This window comes from Lonchura striata, chromosome 3 (assembly GCF_046129695.1).
Source record: "Lonchura striata isolate bLonStr1 chromosome 3, bLonStr1.mat, whole genome shotgun sequence".
Taxonomy (NCBI): Eukaryota; Metazoa; Chordata; class Aves; order Passeriformes; family Estrildidae; genus Lonchura; species Lonchura striata.
The window spans coordinates 22,720,518-22,742,859 of record NC_134605.1 but is presented as its reverse complement, the minus strand read 5'-3'; the positions used below and the strand labels follow the sequence as shown (position 1 = coordinate 22,742,859).

Genomic DNA, 22,342 nt, shown 5'->3' with positions numbered 1-22,342 from the left:
CTACACTGCCAGCTCTGACAAGAGCTGCTCTAGGACAGCCAGAGCACATACGGTTTTCAGTCAGCAGCCACAGCAGAGACATCACAACAGCAGCAATGAAAGTGCAAGGAGAGGCAGAGAGGATGGCTGCCTTGTGTGTGACTGCAGCTCCTGAGAAGTCGCTGGTGTGTGTTCCTCAGCCTTTTACTTAGCTGTTTCAGGGTTGGAGGATGCCAGGTTGTGTAAAAGCACGTGATAACTTCTCTTCCACCAGCATTTGTTCTAAGGCCTGCCTTTCATGCTCCGTATTTCCAGCAGATCACCTTTATTTCCAGCAGACGTATTTTTTACCCTCCAACCTGATCCCCAGTCACAGATGTCACCCATCAGGGATACTCTAAGGCTTTATTGGTCACAGTGACTCATGAAAGACATTAGCTTTGAAAAGTAGCCCACTAAATGTAAAAGGAAATCAGCAAAACAACACATGACAAAGCAGCTGTGAGAAGTGATGTAAGCCTTACTTAGTGCTACATGGCATTGCATTCATTCACATCGATTTCATGGGCTCTGCTTTCACACCTGGGTGATGTACAAATATGAGTAAAGAATATTTTAGTATTCCCTACTCTTTAAGAGGACATTGTGTCTGTCTCTAATGTAGTTTCCCTGTTTACCATTCTGAATAAGAACACGGTCGTGACAGACAGATGGACAAGATGAACTTAAAAGTCCTTGCCATGTACAGTGTCTATGATTTCATGAGTCATTTCAGTCAGAAAGGGAGGTAATGAAACATTCAAATGGAGCTAAGAAGACATGACATCATGGTTCTCTTTTCTCTCTTTGAAATTAGTAGTAAATTAAATTAACCTTAGCTATTTATCATTAACAAAATCTTTATTTTGCTTTCTACTAAATACATGTCCCCTCTGTCTTAAATCAATTCACAAGAGAAAAGTGAGATGCTTTCTCCTGCGTATGCAAAGAAGAACAACGTGGTCTTTGAGCCACTTATAGAACTTCCATCATTACAAACAAATCAGCAATAGCTCCACCACATCTACATCCAAACACCAACTAAAATACTTAACTGCAGCCTTTAGCAGCAGTTCTTGTTCTGGCTGCTTAACTGAGCATCCTTTCCATCTGCGTTGGTTGAAATGGCCTGGTGAGATTCCCTGGGCACAACTGTTTATGCCTTTCAGAGCGCTGCTGTCTCTGGCTTGTTTCTTTTTCCCGGAAGAAGTCAGGATTTTCCTTGGGACATCGTAACTCACAGTGACACAGTTTTACAGTATTCACCAAAGATGCCTTGAGCTGACTAAAGGACTCCCAATGATTTGGGAGGGTTACACAGACAAGGTTCAAGTCCCCTCCCTGCAGGTCTCTCCTTTTCCCACTTTTGATTTTTCTCCTCTCTTTTCTCCTAAAACAGACTCCATGATTCTGCTATGCATGTGGTGAAAAAGAGAAGTAGAAAGTCACCTTGCCAGAGTTTACAAATTGTGGTATTTCTATATTTTACCATTCATCCTTGGGTTGCAAATTGCTAGGAAGAATGGTCTTACTTGACACAATTAGAATCGCAATATCTGAAGCTTTGGAACAAGGTTGATTGAGGAAAAATTGCTCAGATTTCGACAGAACAAAGTCAGATATGGTAAAAATAATAGACAATGCCCTTGAGATTTAAATATGGATTTTGACAGTGGAGGATACTGAATGTGCTGGGGGAAACAAGAAATTTGTGCTCTCAACTAGAGAGCACACTAGAGAGAGCCACTGAATGTCACAGGACAAAGTGGTCTGCACCACATTTAACAAAGTGAATCTTTCAAATACATGTGACATCCTGAGGACACATCAGGAAAGGCCCAGCTGGTTCTCAGGTCAGTCAAACTAAGACTGGGTGAACACACTGAATCTTTAGCACATATAATTTGGACAGTCTTGGGACCAGCACTTTGACAAGACCCATGAGGTCACAGAAGTTATTGCTTTACAACAACTTTTGTGTAAACCAGGGCTCCTAATTAATTGCTTAATTAGTTACAGCCTGTAGAAACCTGTTCAGAACAATGCCATCTGTGCAACAAGGTGAAGGAATGAGGACACTTTTGGAACAATGACTGAGTGTGGTGTCTTGAATTAAATTCAGAAATTTCAGGCTGGGACAGTTACTGTTTAAATTAGTTCAAGGTCCCACATGTCTCTGGAGCAAATCCCACTTCCTCTGGATCATCACACCTGTGAGGATTTGGAGTGTGTTCTCGGCCATTATCAGCCCAAGGACCACTGCCAGCTTTTGCAGCACATCCTTGTCAGAGCAAAGGGAAATGCTGGGAGAAGCTACTTGCTTTGGATCTGTGGAAAATTAATTATCCACAATTCCTTCTACAGATTCCCCATCAGATGAATGAGTCACAGAAGGTCCAAATGCAAGCCAGACAAGGCTCTCTGAACAGAACTGGGAAGAAAAATTGCCTTTCTTGCTCCCACCACTACATTTCTACCCCTCTTGGTAGAGACAGTAGTAGTAAGTAAAGATTCTGGGACAGACAGACACATCCACTGGCCAACACTGGGAATGGGAATTCCAGGTAATGTCTGGTTAAAATTGCACCCTTTCTCCTGGACTTCATGATGATATCAGGATGAAGAATGGGGTCAAGCAGAGGCTGACAAGCCCGTCTTTCCCAGAGGATGCTGTAAGACCTCTTCTTTTGCCCCTAGTCTTGCCCATTCTCTTGGAGGAAGCTGAGTCCTCCTGCAAACACATTTGGACTGGCAGGAGCACCCCTGACCCTTCCACGCCACTTGGAAATAATGCAAGAAATGGCAATAATGCAATATGTGGATATGCCATTGATAACTTCTTGTTCATCACAACTCATTATGAGTGTATTTAATACCAAACTGGCTAGGGGATGTGAAGAAGCTGACTTTTTTTCACCCCAAGCAGATAAAATTGCAGACTGGTTTTATTTCCAAGAGTAACGATTTTATTGCCAACATGACAAAAATGTATTGATAGGTATATTTGAATGTTTTAGATGCAAACTGCACAGATGCAGGTAGATCCTAGTCAATTTCTTTTTAGCTGGTTCTTGTAGATTTTCCCAAAATAAATATATAAAAAACTTGATCTCTTTCCTACGGCTAGGAAATCAGTCAATTCAATGAAGAATTACCATTGTCTGAGAAGCATCTTTGGTTGCCTAGCTCACTAGATGCAAATCTTCAGAGAGATACTCTGCAGCCTGTTTGAAAGAGATGTGTAGATTGAAATCAGAAGTAATCAATTTCCTTTGCTGTGCATTCAAACAAAGTAGTAATTCAGAAGCCCTCACCAAAAAAGATGCTGAGAGATAGCAAGCTGTATATTCAAGATTAGAATATAGCCCTGAGTCTCTGGTACATGATGTTAATCTTTGATAAGAATATTAAAAACTCTGTGTATGTTGCAGACTGATAAAATATTAACCTTAGGCCTCGAAAACATCCCCATCCATTTACTGCTGCATACATTGAACTTCAAGTGAGAGGGGCCTCCTTTTTAAAGGGTGCTGCCACAGCACTAGATGAAAGAAAGGTGTCTTCTATAAACAGCACCCAATGAACTGCTCCAGGTGAACATGCTGCTCTCCATGCCACAGCAGACTTCAATGCAGATCATTCTCCACCTTGTGTGTGAAGATCTTCAGCACATCACAAAGCAGCCAAAACCTTTTGGCCTTCCTTGACAATGGAAATAGACATTGGGATGGCCAGAAGGAAGGGGCCATGTTCCATTCCCAGACCTGCAAAAAGGTCTCTTCTTTTTTTTTCTCATGCCTCTTTCAGTGGGGCAGACATTGGGAGGTGCAAAATACTGTGCCCTGTTTCTGCCCTCAGACTGTGAACATGCCTCTTCTGTTTCCTCTCCTGAAATATAATTCTTCCTGGAAAATCTACCTTTGCAGATGGAAAAAAAAATTGAAGTATTTAGCAGAGATAAGTGAGGATTACTAAAAAAAAAAAAAGGCAAAACACTAAAACCCCACTGCCTAAGACTAGAAAGTTATTTAAACTTAGTCAGAATTGCCTAAATGTCACGGAGGCTGAACCCCTGATCAGCTCCTGTGGAATATTTATTGCCCTATTCTTCAGATGACTCCACCAGAGAGGCCTCTAGTGAATCTGTGAATACTACAGGCACTTCCAGCTTAGTGGTAGCTGTGGACTGAAATAACCCTCACATTCTCATAAAACTGTGACATAACAAGTCAATTGCAATGCAACAAAAAGTAACAGCAGGATGAAGAGGGTGCCTTCCTGGCATCAGAATATTTTATGTCCTTGTAGTATGACTATATTGACAAGTCTCTGGAGTTGAATCTGGCTTAGCAGAATGTGTGAGGCATAAATAAAGAAAAATTCATGTACAATACTTGCTATTGTGCAGGTTGCTCTTGAAAATAAGAAAAAAGGTCCCTCATCTCCTCAAATACTTCAAGTTGGTCTCTCTCCTGTCTCAAAACTTCCTTGTAATTAAACACCTGCATAATGAATTAAACTCTCCAGGGAATGTTATTTGCCAGCTACTTTTTCAATTATTTAAAATTAGCTTAAGGGCTAAAGCAATCAGGTCATTCATTAATTTAATTCCTTTTTGTAGCTGTACTTCGTGACTTGGAAATAAAACTACAAGATCAAAAGGACAAAGAGGAATGAAAAGGAAATTATACAAGACACTCATAAAGTTCCCTGGCCCATGACCTCACCCAGGATGCAGAGTCTCTGCTGGTACACAGCACACTCTAAATGGCCATTTTCCTGTGCAGACAAACACTTCTCTGGAGACATCTTCCCAAAGGGAAAAGTTGGCAGGAGCAGCGTTCATGCACACGCAGAGCACTGGCTGGCAGCCAGCTCCCACTTGGAAAGATGAGGATTGGAGATGCTGGTAATTCATCAGCCCCACTTCAGAGCAGCTATCTTTGTCTGCAGAACTGCCTGGGGGAAGAGGGGAAGAGATCCTCTTTTACCCAATCCAGGATGAAGCTTTCCTCTCTTCTCCCAAAGGACAAGAAGTTGCAAACTTCTTGAATGTATTAAACCACACCACAAGCTTTTTGCAGAGGCAAAGGATGTCACCCCAAATACCCCTACCCAGGGGCAGGGTCATTTATTTCTGAGCAGCTTTTCCAAGCACAGGAAAGCCAGCACTCTCTGATGATGACATGTGCACCTGGCTGCTTCAGCAGGCAGCTTCTCCCAGTGTCGTGGCTGGGTACAGAAGCCTTGCTATTTTATTCCCCTCTGCCTGGCAAATCTCTCACCTGCCTGATGGGAGTAAGGGGAGGAGTGTGGGCCAGCAGCCAGCTGTGACCTTCTGCAAGAAGTCCATGGCCAGGTGACCTCCCAGGACCAGGGCTCTTGCATGAGCACAGTGGCCACACCATCAGCGCTGTGCCATCTCAGCAAGACAGCAGCACAGAGCTCCTCTAGGACAACTTCTGCCACAAAAGACCTTTGCAGCTCCTTGTGAGGAGGAACTCTTTTTTAACTATTTTCATTCATTCCTAGTACAATTTGGTTTAATTGTTTTACATATCACCTTTTGCAGCAGCAAAACTGCAACAGTTCAGAAGGGTAAAAGGGCACCTGGGTGTGCTGACCAGCCTGTACTCACATGCACAGAGCTGGACAAAAAACTCAGGGATTTGCTTTCTGAGTGAGCAGCACAGAGAGCTCAAACCTTTGTGTGACAGTCAGCAGAGACTGGGCTGGGCATCCCCAGAGTACACCCAGTGCCCTTTACCCAATCTGTGTGACTCAAAGCAACAACCCTGCTTAAGAAAAAGAATTGTGTGACTTGGTATCTGGTCCAAGACAGCAAAACAAAGTCCTTTTATTTCCATTAAAGCTCATCATCTTTAGACAGTTCTTTTGTCCAAGCATTACTTGGACCAAGAAATAAAGCAGTGTTGAAAAATCTCTTGAAAATGCAAAAGCCTCCTGTCTGCTTTGCTAGCATTGCTTCAGCTATGCTGACCAGCATATCCTGCAAGTATAGATCTTGGCATGTCACTGCCAAGTAAAGAAAAACACCACATTTTTTGTTCTTCTTTTGCCTTTTCTTCTTTGATATAAGAGGTTGCTGCATCCCCTATACATGCTGCTGGCTGTGTGTCAAGCTCTTTATAACAGACCATATTCATTTTTTTATGGAGTAAAGTGGGACAGATAAGAAAAAAAGCAGGGTGGATGGATAAGAGCAGGGCATCACCAGCCAGTCTGGTGGAGTGTGGTACATCATACTGCTGTTCTGTCTCATTGTTCTCCCTGTTGATATGGGGACTACAAGCCACCTTTCTATGGAATAAACAGCAGATAGCAGCTGGATGCTATTTCTGTGTCCACTTCTTTTGCAGTTGGATGTCAAAACCTTATGTCAGAAAAGCAAGGACAGTGAAATCCATACATGTATGCTGAGCACTGAAACTCGGAAAAAATCTAGAATTCATATTATTTTCTACCTTCCAGTGGGAATATGAACATTCTTTCCTTCTTCTCCCCAGTGACTACTGAAATATGTCAGAATACAGATATTTTTCTAACACTCCTGTCTCTGAAAACTGGATGAAAAGTAACCAAATACTTCAGAAGTTATCACAAAGAAAGACAAGCTACTCTTTTCTTCTGGTCACGTATGCCTTGTTTCCGTGTGAAAACTGTAGAAAATCCTTTACCCAGCGAGACAATGCGAGCAAATAATTCCAAAGCTTTGCATCCCTGCGTGCCCCTGCGAGGGAGGTAATTACAGCAGGGAAGTGATTGCTCCCTTGTGCTCCCAGTGCAGTCTGCTGCCTGGCAGGGCTCACCTGCTGCTGGCGAGGAGGGAGGCTGTGGGCGCTGTTTGACAACCTAAGCACGTGGAGAAGTGTCAGAGGGATTATTTTCCAGGTGTGTGTCCAGGTCAGTGACACAGATCCACAGAGGGCTCATGGGAGCGGGGTGGAGGTGCTGTGCACGCTCTTGTTTCTGCCTGTAAGGGAGCAGGCACGAAGTGAAGCTCATTCATAGCATCAAAGGCTCAGCTCTCTCATAATGAATTTCTGTTTACAGTAGGGAGGGAAATGTGTGGCATGGTATTGCTCTCTTTCCTAAATATAAAAGCAGGGAGAAAAAGAGGATTCATGCAAAAAGACCTCTCAGGATTGTTACCACTACTCCCCAGCCCAAGCAGAAAGCCTGACAGCCCCTGAGAAATCATCTGACAAGTTCAATGGTAAACTTGACAAGACAAAAAAGAAAGATTTTTAAAGTTCTTTCTTTGATTTATGAGGCTTCACACTTGCCTACAATCTACAATGCTAAAAATATCTTTGGAAATAAAAACTGAGGAACCTGCAAGACTCCAGAGGGTAAAGATTTATGAAAAAATAAACATAATGAGGTGGGTTTTTGATCACACAGTCTTTGTGGGGAAGAATTTTTGGTGAAAGACATAATTTCCTTTCCTCTTTCCAAAAGTTTCCTTGCAAAATGCACAAAAACTCGTTTGATTGAGCCCTTCAGCTGTTGACTAATGAGACAATCCAAAAAATGGCAAGCTTAAAAACTCACATGCTCCATTCTGGAGAAGAAAATGTGAAAGAAGACAGGATACAGGGTCCCATCCTGAGAGTGGAACTGAGAGGAGCACAGGACTGGGCAGCTAGAGGAAGTGGGGGCAAGACTCTTCTGGGAAGGAAAACCCAAATAAAACCAGAAGGAAATAACTGAAAAAGTGGACAGCACAGTGATGGCCAGAAAGCTCTGCGTTTTAATGAGGTAAGATGAAAAGCAGCAAGGCCCAGCTTTGCTTGGGGTAAGATCACCAGGTGACATCAGGATTGGAAAACTGGATATCCCAATGGGGAAAAAAAACATGTAGAGTTTTCATAAAGCGCATTTCTCAATCCACTGCTCCTCTCTGCTGGCTCACCTGTGGAAGCACATCCTCATTTCCACCACAGAGGCACACCCTGCACAGCTGCACCCCTTGATACAGAGGCTCTGCAAGAAGCCTCAAGTCAGCAGCACATTGGCAAGAGCCTTGGTGGAGACAGTAAGTCCCATACAGAGCAGAAACATCACCTGCAGGAAAAACTTGGCTTTCGTGGAGCACAAACCCCCCAAAATTCAGTCATTCTGTTGGTAAGGAGCACCTCTGCTGTCTTACAGCATCCAACCCTGTGTAATTGTTTTGCAGCATGACACAGGCTTATGCATCATAAATGTGCTGGCAGGTAACGCAGGAATAAACAGAGCACCTATGCCTTTGGAATGAGCTGTACTGCAGATACATCTTCTGCAAACAAAGGCTTCATCTTCAAATGCATCCCACACCAGAGCAGATCAGATTTTTAAAACAAAATTCACTGCCAGTGCTGTATACTGCATCAAAGAATCCATCCCCCTTCTCTGAATTTCCTGCATGTTATGATTTATTCCCAGATGGCCTTTTTGGTACAACTGCTCAGGAAACTTTGGAAAACACAAAATTTTCAAGAGCTCAAGCAACTGCAAAAAAAGAGGTTTGATCGGGAGTAGCAAGAGTTGATTTTTAGCTATACCTCTGGCTTTTGATAAAGAAGGGGGAATGTTAAACTATTCTTTTGAATTAACAAGTGATCTCAAATGTTATGAAGGAGTTTCAGTTGAACAACCTACATAAACAAAAATCACATATATGGTTTATGTGTCAAAGCATGAGGTGACATCACTGTCAATATTAGTTTAGCAAGGAGCAGGATTTTGATGGTTTGTTCTCAGCCACAGGAGGTTTGGGCTTAACATTGGTTTCATTTTTCCCCCAGAAAATTCCAGTTTGTTGGATGTGGGGTTTTGCAGAAGAATCACTTTTCCATGTTTTCTCAGGGCTGTGATGGACCTGCTGAATGGAAAGGCAGGGAGAGAAAGGAGCTCCCTGGGAGATTGAGGAGAGGACAGAGAGATGTGTCTCTGATGGACTGGAACAAGCTGGACCATCTTTCTACAAGAGATTTGGAAACTGAGTTTAGGCAGCCACATTCAGCTATTCTTCATCATTATACTAAAAAAAAAATTCATGTTTTCATTTTCAAATGCCTAAATCCTTCAGCATAGTACCAACATTTTTCCCTTTATTCCTGCTTTTTCCATCCTCAGTATTCTCCCATGAAAGACAGAAATCCCTACAGACTCATGCTGGCCCCTGGGATCCATTCACAGCTGGATGTCCTGGCCTTTGCACACTGGTTCTCAGCACATTTATCTTCTCAGCCATATTGTTTTTTATTATTAATTACACTGTGGGGGTTTTGTATTTATTAGACCATACTGTGCTTTCTTTCCTCAGATAAAACTATCTCACAAACAACCAAAACTCTCACAAACAATCAGAACTTGTTATTTTCCACAGGAAAAACACTAATTGTCTCGGAAGCTTCCCAATGCAAAGACAGAGTCTTGCTTGAAGTTAAAAAAAATATAGTTCTCTATTTTTTGGGTTTTTTTTTTTATCTTGAAGAGTAGGATTCTTCAGATCTGAAGAGCCTGCTCTTGTTTGAGAAATCAGCAGGGCTGGTAGATGTTTAGCATAAGATTAGAAAGGCAGCTGAGAGGGTGAATGTGAAGGGTGCCATGGAGCAGAGGCTGTAGTTTGCAATAGGCACTAGAGAGGAATATAATCAAATGTTTCCTCGCAGTCACTGATGAGGCTGCCAGTGTGATGCCTTCTCTGTCACCTCACATTATCTGCCATGCTGGGAAACTCAGTAATTACATTGCAGACACTTATGAAGACATACTTGTCGAAACAAATGATGGGCATGAGGTGATTGCAAGTTAAGCAATGTTAAGACTGCCTCGTGAAGAAAACAAACCAAAACACAGTCACTTTGGTAAAAAAGATATTTGCATATTAAAATTTGAAAGGAAGAACTGTCTGAGCATTTTTTTTTTCCATGGAAAAGGAAATGGTTTCTGGAAAGCAAATTCACATCTGCAGAACAGAAATTATTTTTCTACTCCTGAAAGGATATTCTAGATTATCAGCTTGGGACAAGTAGATCTGTTTTCCCAATGGGAAAGCCAAGCACTTGAGCTATCAAGGGTGTTTTCTATTCAAAAGCTGTGTCCACAGAAGATTCTTAGCTGAACATATTACCTGACATGGAACCTGACCACTGCCAACTAAAAGCTAAACTAATTTGTAGACGCCTCCCTCAGCAAAGTATCTCAAAAGGCAGCCACGACTACCACAGAGACATATCCAGGTGGGGAAGATGCCATCCCCTTGAGCTGCCTTCCACTGCCCTCGAGAACATCTGGCATCCTCGAGGCAGGAGATGCTTTAACATTACCTCATGGGACAGGTAAAAGGCAGCAATTCCCAGTGGCCAGAAGCAACAGAGCATGGAGAACACAGTGAGGCCAAGATGGTCCCTTGGTGGCATCATCAGGAAGTTGTCTTCACTCTCGGTGTCGCTCGAGTAATCGCTCTGGAATAGCAAAAGAGAGAAATGAAGATGTGGTGGTTAATGACATCATTGCTTGTCCTCTGCCATCAGCCAATTCCCTGATCATTTGCCCATTTCTCCCACTCCACCACAAGCAGTGGCCAGCAGGTCTCCTCTTCCTCACCCACTGTGCCACAGACTCCAGCACTGTTGCATGAGCTTGAAAGCAAGAAATGACAAACGTAAAGTTATCACTGCAGAGAGCTGAAAAAGAAGCCCATTATAGGAAGGGGCTCTCTAGTCAGATGAACCACGATGAATATTTCCTTTCAAAACATAAAGGAGGAGAAGGAGAGCGAGAAAATCCACAGTAGTGCTGAAAACACCCGTTGAAATTGTGCACTCACCTGAACAGGTGAGATACAAAACAAAAAATGCTTTTGATTTTGCAGGTTTTTGATTTTCAGGTTTTTGTGTGCTGGCATAGTATCTGTGGAGACGACCTTCCTGATATTTCAAATTGCCTTTTCTTTCACATAAAGATGAAATGGGGAAAAGATTTCTCAGGTAACTTTGGCTATGGGCTGAATCACAAAATCATCAGTTCTGCTGCTTCCCAAAGGCCAAACTGACCTGCCTATGAATTACCAAGGGGGAGAGAATAATTCTAATCGTAAAGTCCTGACCATGCAGACCAGCTGTGAACCAGAAGGGTGAAAAAAAGTCAATAATCCAACAGCAGAAGGTACCTCAACTCTTCCAGTTAAACACTCCTTTCCCCAAGCAAACCTTCCTTCCCAACATTCTCTCTTACAACAGGACACCTCATCCTGAGCTTACCAAGAAATCTTCTCCCTTCAGAACCCCCACTGACACTGGGATTATTGATAATTTGGCTACCTAACTCTGTCTTCACTTATTCCTGGACCTGCAAGAGCTGCATACTGACACTGAAGAAGCTTGATAGTGTTGCTGAGAAGTCAGAATTATATTCATCAGTTAGGCTTCCCTTCCCTTCCCTTCCCTTCCCTTCCCTTCCCTTCCCTTCCCTTCCCTTCCCTTCCCTTCCCTTTCCCCTTCCCTTCCCTTCCCTTTCCCCTTCCCCTTCTCCTTCCCTCCCCTTCCCCTTCCCTTCCCCTTCCTCTTCCCCTTCCCCTTCCCCTTCCCCTTCCTCTTCCCCTTCCCCTTCCCCTTCCCCTTCCCCTGGCACTATTTCCCAAGTTTGATGGAGAAATCAGGCACTGGAATGCCACAAAAAACATCTACACAAGAAAGAAGAAAGAAGAGAAGCCAACTCCACTTTTAAGATGCATTTAAGATGCAGTTTCATCCCAGCCTGTAAGTGCCTGAGCAGATAATTTCTGATCAGAGGCAGCTCTTTCATTCCATAGAAAAGCTGAAGTGACTGAAAGAAGAATAGAGGAAGAGCAGACACAAGGTGCAGATTTTTAACAGAGATCATTATGAACACTTTTCTGCAGTTGTAATAGATTTTCTATTAAAAAAAAGACTTTTCTTAAATCAAAGCTGGCTACCCCTAAAAGCTATGAACTTTACCTCAACCAAGATATTACAATTGCTCTGTGGACAGCCTGCCAAGCACACTGGAGATGTCAGACAGCAGGGTCTGCTCTGAACTACAGCTGCCAGCAACCTCTGATGGATATTCAGGAAACAGCCCTTTTCCTTTTTTCCTTTAAAGCAAGGAAATTCAGCAACATGCACACGCTGCATGCAAAACTAATTCCTTATGTGGCCCTGTGGGATCTGCCTTCAAATCCAGATGGTCCAGTGGTCTGTCTTGACAAAGAGAAACACAATGCTGCTCCAAGTTAATATGTGCTCTGTTTTCCTCCACACAATGCCTGTTCCAGTAATGTAGTTAAACATGATGACCTGTTCTGACCAGTGCTCGGCATCCTTCTGCTCTCCTGCAAGTGTTTCGAACTCACCTCCATGCAACAGATGCTGAAGGCAGCAGCAGGATGGAAGCTCTTCTGCCAAAGGCTGTAGATTATCACTGCTCTGCCTCCACACACTCACTCATCCCTGAGCAGCATCTTGCTGATAATTTCTTAAGATGTGTTGTCTCTAAAGCCTGCTATTTATTTAAATTTACCTGTCTATCTATTTCTTTATACAACTTCGAGTTTTGCAGTTGATTGCCTTTCAGTTTTAAAGGCATTTAAAGGTGCCATAATTCCCTAACACTGACCTGCTTCAGATCCTCTTGTTTCCCCAACTCCCAGTCTAAAAATTGCCCTGTCAGTCAGGCAGCCAATCTTGCAGAATGGGCTCACAGAGTTCTCTCCCTGCTTGGAAAACTTTTCACATGTAATAGCAACACCAAAACACAACGGGCAAAAACTCCTGGATGTAGTTGCCCAAACCTATTCTTCCTCCTTGAGCCCTGGACATCCACAGGCCAGCCTGCCCATAGATCCTCAGGAACTGGCATCCAGCACATTGCCACTGGAAGGGGATCACTGCAGACAGCCATGAACAGATCTGCACTAAAACAAGCTGGGGTGAGTGCTGTGACCCTTCATGATTGTCCCCTTTTTGCTTCTCAGCTGACACAGCAGTCCTCAAAGTCGTATGCCAAGTATCCACCCTCCACAAATGACAGCAGGCAGCTCATCCAGGGCTCCTGCCACTCACAGGCTGCATCCCAGAGACATCACTGCAGAGCTTCAGCCTGAAAACTCAGGGAAGTGATGATGAGAAAGGGAATTGCTACGATTAACAAGATTCATATGAGGGCACTTGGACACTGCTGAAGGTGACTTCCCAGCCATGGTTCCTTCATCTGAAGCTGGCTAATAGAGGTTAATATCCCTTGGCAGGGCTCAGTATCTCTAGACTTGAGTGGTTTCTCCTTCTAAGGAGAAAAATAAGTCAAATGCAAAATGTATTCACTCTTGTAATCTGTTAACAATGTGCCTTTGAAGGAACTCAGAGATATAAAGTGTGTCCTATGCATAGGATGACTCAGTGTCATGCCTGCATACCTGAGTGCCACACCTCTTAGGAGCTCATGCCTGGGCCTCTGACAGCACACCTGTGCTCTTCTGAGCATATGCCATGGGACAAAACCACTGAAAATTACATTCCCATATTCTCAACACAGATCTAGTTGAGCTTGGGCAAGGTATTTATGGTGCTCTTTTCCTCCATTGCTCAGGTGCAGAACAGGAAAAATACTGTACACCTAATTCAGAGGAGAGCTGTGACAGCCAGTGAATCCATCAGTAAAAACAGGCTCCAAGACCCTGTTACCCATGTTGCAGAGCTCTCTGAAAAGGGAACTCTGCCATACACAGCCCCCAGGGGGTGTTCAAACATGCTTTCTGGATACCTACAGCCAGGGGAGGCTGAGGACAAAGTCCAGTGCAGGAACACAGGCTGGAAGCACTGACAGAAAGCATGTGTGATTTCATGGGGCTCGATGGGCATAAATTTCCTCAGGATCTTCTCTTCATATTGCAGAAAAAATGTGCCAGGAGGTGCTTGGGAATGTTGAGAAGAGTGATTGGATGGAACAGGATCCAAAGTCCATCTCTACAATTTCATGCTTAGGTCCAAAGGATGAGTTTTCACCACAGAACCCAGCAACTTCTAGTGGAAAAAAAAGAAGAAATGTATACCTTGAAAGCACTACATTTCTTTTCTTCTTTCACTCCCAGAATATTCTATTTGTTTTGCTTTTAGAGATTGTTTCAGACATTGCTGGGTGCTGGGAAAAAGTAAGAGGGTTTTAAGAGACAGCTCCAAGGTATTCTTTTATGCGACGTATATGAATAATTTAATTTGCTGCCACAAATAGCTTGGGTTTCTCTAAATAAGCAATCTACCTAGTGGCTAGGAGGGAAATTAGCAGGAGTATAATATGACAAATGCTATTTTTGGATAAAAGATGGTACATGAACTCTAACAGGAGGGTATTTCATCTTGTAACTCATTTCATATTTCACTGCTGCCACATTTGACAAGTTGTCTGTCTATTAGTTGTGGTGTAAAAAACTCATAAGATATTTATAAATTTTCCAGAGATACCTAAATAGGGAATCATTTGATTTCAGGGATGGGCATGGAAGAGAGAAGTTTAAATCCTGACAGAATGTGCAGCCTTCTGTTTTCATGCCTGGTAATTGCTGGAGCAAAGTGGGGCTCTATATGCTAATGAGAGCTGTTTCTGAGATGTTTTTCCCTCCAGACAATTATGATTTTCTTAGGCAGGCTGAACAACACTCCACCAGGACTTGAGAAGCACTGCTACTAAAAAATCCCTACAAATAAGTTGGTTAAACATTGCTGCAGGGTACAACCCATGATCAGGATGTCTCCTGCTCCTCTGTTGCACATCCCATGTTCTTCAGAGTCCCCAGGCTTGGGAAGTCAAGAAGGTGTCTCCTTCCCAGCAACTTGTCCAAGACATGCTGAGCTGGATAGACCCATCCTGAGGAGGCTGACAGCTAACAGAGAAGCAAACCTACAGCTTGACTTGGTCAATTCTTCAAACTAAAACCAAATTTATCAAAATGGCTGTGTTTTTTCCAGAACCTTTCTCTACTGCAAAGTAGAGAAAGGTTCTGGAAAAACCTGCCAGAGAACAGCAATTTTTCCAGTTATCAAGAGACCAACTCTTTTCAAAAAGGCAATCACATCAGAAGCAGTCTGACCTGCAATAAAATTATTTTCTCCATGTGTAGCTCCTGAGAGCATTGCATTGAGGTGGGGGGACACTACAAAGGAGAAGATTGATTTTTTGGCATTTCTAAGAAATTAAATATCCATCCAGAAAAACACTAGGCAGGCATTCTGGTATAATGCAGTGCCAGGGAGACATGGGGAAAGAGCAATGACTCACAACCCTATGGCTGGTGTGTCTTCCAGAAGGCATTTTACAGGGATGCTCAAGCTGGGACTCCCCTTGCCTTGCACTGACGTGGAGAACAGGAGGCAGCCCTCAGTTTTCAAGAGAAAGGAGCTCTTCTGCACAAAGCTGCCCTCTTTGACAGTGTTTCCAAAAAGGGGCTAGCTCATAGAGTTTTCTCCCAGATATAAGTGCCAAAGCAGACATGAACCTTGGTCTGCTCTGACACTCTGCATCTTCCTTGCCTTGATGAGTTGTGGCTTGACAGACAACATGACAAGATACACAGCAATGTCCTGTGCCACCCTCAGTGGCAGACTCAAACCTTTCAGGACTCTCACAGTGGGGAAGCAAAATTTGTTCCTCTGTTGTGTCACCCTCTTCCTCTAACTTCTGCTCCCAGTCATGGTACTCACTCTTTCCCATCCCATCTATTAATAACCTAAAAAAGCATTTTCTTCTTGTCAGTGACTGGCAGGGAAAAAATTCTTTCTAGTGTGACATTCTTGTGCTGTGTGATTCAGGTGCTGTTTTTGTGTAGCTAGCAACCTGGCATGGTTCATCATCTTACTCAGTGACTGCTTGTCCTTAAATAGTGCTCTTCCATTCCCAGCGTCTCCACATATGAAGTTAGGTCTCTAATGAAGCTGTGCTCTAGCCAAGCCCAGGAGGCTCTCATACATCTGGCCACACAGACACAGCCTCTGTCCACCAGCCTCTGTGAACCAGAAGAGCACAGCACAGCAGACATGTTTTATTCTGGTCTGGTGCTATCAAATTCATCTCTCCTGCATGACCAGCTGCATCTGCAGAATTTCGACCTTCCTGGAATTGAAGCTACTTGCCACGCTGAGCTACTTCTTGCTGCAAACAGCCACTCAGCAGGTTGATCCTTTGGGATCATGGAAAAGTTCATGCAAGAGTGTGAAAATTTCAGTGCTGCACAGGGTTGGTCAGGGAACACAGCAATGGAGACAGACCCTGGTCTCAAAGCAGAGGCTTCTAGCAAAGCAAGTGTTTCCAGCTAACCAGGTCCTTATCCAAACCATGCCTGGCCTTCTCCCCTGTTCCTAGCAGAGGAGAAATTTTGATGGAGAGAACAATCCATGGGTGGTGTGTACTTTGTGAACGTCTTCTTATCCTAAGCACTTTGTGCACGTAGGCCAAGATGGTTGTCCATGCACCTGTGTTAGCACAGTGTCACCCCAAAGGGTCAAATGAGACAGGGACTCTAAGATTCTACGTGCTCTACACCCATTCAAGAGCTGCCACGTTTCCACAGAAACAGTTCAGAAAGAAGAAGGAGTCAGGGAAAAGGATGCACACACTCTCAGAGCATGTTACCAAAATTTACGGCCTCATTTCTCCCCTTAAGATCAGGGGAGGATTAAGTTCTACAGCTGGTTTCTAAGACACAAATGTTCTCTGTGAAAAGCTGATCAAGTTCCTCCAGTACCACTTTGAAGAGGTTTTTTCCTTATGCTGATCATTTTCCCAGCCTTTTTTTATCTCATTCTCCAAAAGTTGACTCAAGAACGTCTTCTTGACTTGAACTGACGATAGGGAGATTTTTTTTTTTTTTTGCTGCCTGAATGTCAGGCCAGATGTGTCAATAACACCATGTGTGCTGCAGTCACTTATGTCACCACTGCATGAGAGAAACTGGGGCAAAAAGAGAGCAACCAGGAATTTTGTTTTGATTTAGAAAATTATACTTCCCACAGTCAATTCTGAAATTCTGTGGAAGGGTGTGATTTGAGCTAATACTCACACATGCTTCAGAGAGAAGCTTTCTGTCTCCCTGTGGAGGCATTGAATACTGCATTAATGGCACGCACTGGGAAAAACACTTCCCTCTTCCCACCTTATCAATACAGAGAGAAAAGAGAATAAAAGGGAAGTCAGGCTCTTGCTGGATTTCCCCTGTGCTGATCACAGGGTGAGACACTGGTATTACAGGAGGTGAAAATATAAATTTTAAGGCTTGTCAGATCTCAGTCCTAACTGAAAATTACAGCAATAGAGAAACATGACCAGTGTCCCTATCTCAGCTTGAAGGCATCGCTTTGCTCTAGACTGCCAGAAGGTCTTTGCTAGGTTAGAAGTCCCTGACCAATGGTGGAAGAAGTTTTCAGATCAGCATTATGTTCACCCCCCATTCTCACAAATGCTGGCAAATACAAATCCCTGCCAGACTTGTGCCTCTGGTTAAAATAAAAAAAATATATTTATATCATTTAAGAAAGAATGAAGTTGTTTCCATAGTCTTTGTACACACAGTCCCTGTTACTTTACAGTGAGCAATCAATGAAGCACAGGACTCCAGAAGAAAATGTTCTATTTGGGTCTAAAAAGTGTTTAGCTCCATCGGAAAAATATAATTTATTTCAGAGACATGGATTCACTGCAGCTTGAAACCCAAAGACTTCTGTTTCTGCATTCATTCTGAGACAGAAACATGTTGTGTCTGAGGCAATAATTCAAAACATTCTGCTCAAGTCAGGTGAAGGCAAGAGATTATGCTGGCCTGCTGAGTAAGATGGGCTCCATGCAGATAGACAGATGCTCCCAGCCCCAGCCTTACACAGCATTTAAGCACACGGATCTTCTGTTTCTGACCAGCCGCTTCAGAGGCAGAAGGGAAATGCTGATCTCCATTAGGGCCAGTGGGAATTTTGCCATCGGTATCCACAGATCTGGGACCTTACCCAACAAATAAAGATGAGCAATCATTCATTGTCCTAGTTGGAGGAGAAAGTGAAACAGCTGACCCAAAAAGCAGCTGATACCCTGCGGTTCAGCTCTAGGGGGTTATACACTTAATTTCAAACATGCCCTCCTCCTCCCAGCCTTCCCCACTTATCCCAAGTGACATCTGACCTCTAGTTCCTGGAAATCCTCCTCTTCCTCCACCTCATAGGAGAGGGTGTGGATCTTGATGTCATCCGCAGAGAGGTCGATGAATTTGCTGTCGGGGTACTCCAGGCTGTCTTTGGTGGGCGAGCGCTCCTCAATGAAGGTGGTCTCACAGCACTCCGAGCCCAGGCTCTCGCCCCACGAGCGCAGCACGTTCTCGGAGTAGAGGATGATGTTGGGCCTGTAGTGAGACTCCACTGTCTGCTGCAACATGCTGGGGTCCAGGAGCTGCTGCACGGGGTCACTCCTGCCATTCTCCGGGCGTCTCGGAGAGGACAGGCTGCCCGCTCTGTGGCTCTGGTACTGAGGGGTGGGGTACACAGAGACCAGACCATCTCGGCTCTCTGCCACTAAGTTCCTTGTGTTAATTAAACCATTCCTTTTCCCAGCCTCAGTGATCTTACTGTGCATCAGCACGCTGTTCTGCTCAACCAAGCCATCCATGCTGGGAGGTGTCCGAGGCAGCGGGACTGGTGGCCCTTATTTTGCTGTGCCTTAGAGCTCACACTGGGTGAGTGGCTCCCATTTTCCTGATGAAGAGAGGGAACAGAACCGAAGGTGAGGACAAAGACAATGAATTGAGGGACGCAAGTTAGCTTGCCTTCCATAAAGACTCAATAGAAAACAGAGCCCTGTATATGTGCACACCCTGATTTAGTTCTCCTATTATAGCCCCACTCAGGGAGGCAAAGAACACCTGCCCCACATCCATGGGACACAGAGAAGCAGATGAGGTGAGATGTCTTGATAGTGATGGACCCCATCAAAGAAGCACTTTGGTGCCTGCTCCAGCCTCCCACAGGTACACAGCTGTCATCCTGGGAGAAGCATCCCTTTCCTTTAAACATTTTCTATAAGAGATGGGAAAAAAAAACAAAAAATATCAAAACAACAACAAAAAATCTCCTAAAAGAACCATTTTTAGTTCTCAGAAATCTGAAATTGCAAAAGATGGGCAGGTGCTGTGTTCACCTGTCAGTGCCTGCAGCCACCCTTTGCCTTTCGCATGTGCTTTACTATCCTTTGAAAACCCATTTTTTCCAGCTCAAACACTTTCTCACCAGGCTGCTCATTTTCCTCAGGCATTTTCAAAGGAAAATGCCATTTGAAATACTTAAGTATTGGCCACAGGAACTGTAAATTCAGGGGTTTGTTTCTGGGCATGAGCATAAAAATTATAGACATGCTACTGGCTTCAAAGTTCTTCATATTAGATCCTCTAAGACCAAGTTATTAATGTAGGATTACCTGTCCCCATTGTGCCATCTGGAGGAAACCAAGAATGAAATACACAAACATATAAACATATGTAATTTTTTTACTCAATGCTTTCTCTCTATTTCCCTTTTATGTCAGACAACCTCTAACAGAGCAATGTCTACCAAAAGCCCAGTATTATTTCCTCTTAACTCCAGACTCCAAATACCTTCAGTCTCTCTTTTGGATGCAAAAGGTATTTAAACCACTTCTAAGAGCTGTTCTAACACTACCAATTAAGCAAGAAACTTGTTAAACATACATGAGAGCTTGACCCAGAGTGCCAACATGTTTACATTCACAGCACTTGGTTTAACACACAGAAGCCCCATTTTATTGTGTTGTCAAGTAGTTCAGTGCTTCTCTTAAGTGAACCAGCAGGAAAGCTACAGAAGAGAAAATCCACCGTGGTGTGATCCCATAGAAGTTACATGTGCAATCCAGGTAGCAGAAGCATCCTACTGGGCCTCCAGCTGCTTGACCACAAACCTCCCTGCCCCCACCTCCCCCAAAGAAATTATATGAAAGTACATCCCCACAGGCAGAAGATGATAAATACTCATCAACTAAAGAGTAAATTCTCAGACTTTGCTCAGTTTCTCCTGAGCTGGCTTGGAAAATGTAAGAGGCTCCCTGATGTGTACCATCAACCATCAATCCCGCTGAAGTTTTTGGGTTTTTGGACTTTACCCAAAAACTGTAAACCGTCTTGCAAACATTCTTATCCCTGCCACCTGTCAAGCAAAATGAAAGGGTCAGGAGGAATATGCCACAGATGTAGCAGAAATTAGAGAAAGATTCAGAAATCAAGCAAATGTCCTCCTAGAGAAATGTATGAAGAGGTCAACACTTCGTCACTGCATCAATGGCTAGAAAACTTGGGTCAGGCCTTGCACCTGCCTGTGGTCACATCATTTCAGCAAAGTCTGGCTTAAGTAGCACTCAGGAAAATGCCATTTTAGGGCAGTTTTACGGCATGCCTTGGAGCTGCATTGTTGTTCAGTCCTATCATGGATTGAGACATCTATATGGCAGGTCCTTGCCTTCTGTGCATTTAAACCAGTCTTGTAAACCAATATTGCAGATTCTGAGTGACACTTTCCCCTTGGTAACGGGAAAAACTGGGAAAAAACATCCAAAATGAGGCAAGGACAAGACAGGGAGCATGCTTCCCTCACAGAGCTCCTCTGATAACAGGGTAGTCCATGGCTCAGGACATCCTCCCTGGAGTCCCACACAGCAGGGCAGGCAGCATGCCTCAGGGAAGGTCGGCAGGGAGACGTGGATGGCAGCATGCAATCAGGGTAAATGCTTTGACCCCAGGTGCTTTTTAATCTGTAGCTGGCTGCCTGCCTTACCAGAGCCTGACCCAATGTTCTTGGCCCTGCAAGAGTATTGCTTAATGGGAAGAGGCTGATGGGACTTGGGTCTTTTCAGGATAATATATTAAGAGGGGAAAAAAAAAAAAAAAAAAAAAAGGAAGAAATAATGCTGTTAGTATTACTCCTGAAATGGGATCCCCCAGGTTGGAGATGGAGGTGGTCACTTAGAGTGATGCTTATGGGCAAAAGGTACCTGTGCTTCTGCAGTGGCTGAGAGCCTTTGTCCTGCCTGCAGGAACCCCTTGGGCATGGATCCAGCCACTCCACTTTCACTAGGGCCTTTCATGGACTGGGCCAGGCTCACAGGCACGTCCTAAAATTAAGATTGCCCCAGTTTCCAGGTTTCTTGCAACCCCTGGATGGCAGTGCCAGAGCAGATAATGTCTGACAGACCACCTGAGGAAACTGGAGGGTGCCTTCTCTGCAGGAAGCCAACATTCAAAGCAGAAAAAAGCTCTCATTACCTATGACCACAGTGAGGTTTCAGAATGATGTTGACAGGAAAATGAAATTCATCAGAGCTCTTGAAATAAGAAAGCTTTTCAGTCTGCTCCAAGATGCAGAGTTAATTTTAATTGGCTGGATTCAGATTTCTTCTGTCTTTGCATGGTTTTAATTGTCCCACAAATCACTCACTGGCACTGAGGCCAACCAGAAATAATTCTGCATTTTCATACTTGAGACTGGAACCAGAAGGAAAAGCCAAGTTCAAGTTATTAACAGATAGATATATAATCAATATATCAACTTTCAATCTACTGTTTACCTTGGGGGTTAGACATTTTTACCCCAGTCTACTATAAAAAGTGAGTCTATTAATTATTTTACCCTTCACTCTTTTTCAATTTCTTGGATTCTCCCCTCCTCCTTTCTTATTTTAATAAGAAGCTGCAGGCAGTGCCAAGATCTTTAGTCTGCAATGCTGTGGTTTATTAAGCTATCACTTGTGCTACAGCAGAGCCCAGCTACAATGGAGAGCTGCACCAAGAGCCAAGCTCTGCTGGGTGTTCTGCAGCCTCCTGCTACGACGACAGTGCCTGACAAACTAATTAAGCAGAGGGTGTGAGACAGAGAAATGCCAGCTGCAGGGAGGGCAAGAAGAGAACAGCTAAATGCTGCCCCAGGCTCCAGCAGATAAGGAGCAGAAGCCAGCTCTGTTACTGCCCACTGTCCCAAACCCCCTTTGCTCTCCCAGGACCTGGTAGGATGCTGTTTTTCTCCTCTCTCCACGGGACTTTGCACAGCTTAAGGGCTCTTCAGCCTTCTGGAGACCCTTGCCAGGCACCCAATGTCCTGTGTTGAATAAGCAGTTGGGAAATTCCAAATACAAACCCCTGCATTCTGAACAAGCCATAGAGTTGTAACATTGGGCTATGACTAAAAAGCCCAGCCACCTCCTCACAGCAGACCAGAAGGACATTCATCCACATAGACCAAGCATCACCTGCCCAGCAGACTGG

The 22,342-nt window shown here is 43.9% G+C and overlaps 1 protein-coding gene across 2 annotated transcripts in view; it reads right to left on the bottom strand.

Moving 5' to 3' along the window:
• Positions 1-22,342, bottom strand: part of SYNDIG1 (synapse differentiation inducing 1) — a 55,770-nt gene that overhangs the window by 27,475 nt on the left and 5,953 nt on the right. For both annotated transcript variants that reach the window (XR_013339657.1, XM_021540260.3), the window contains exons 2-3: positions 18,208-18,773; positions 10,356-10,493 (exon numbers count right to left, since the gene is read on the bottom strand). Coding sequence is in view for 1 of the 2 variants with exons in the window: in XM_021540260.3 (XP_021395935.1) it covers positions 10,356-10,493; positions 18,208-18,687 (618 nt within the window). In the remaining variant the exon portion in view is untranslated. The remainder of the gene's footprint in view (positions 1-10,355; positions 10,494-18,207; positions 18,774-22,342) is intronic.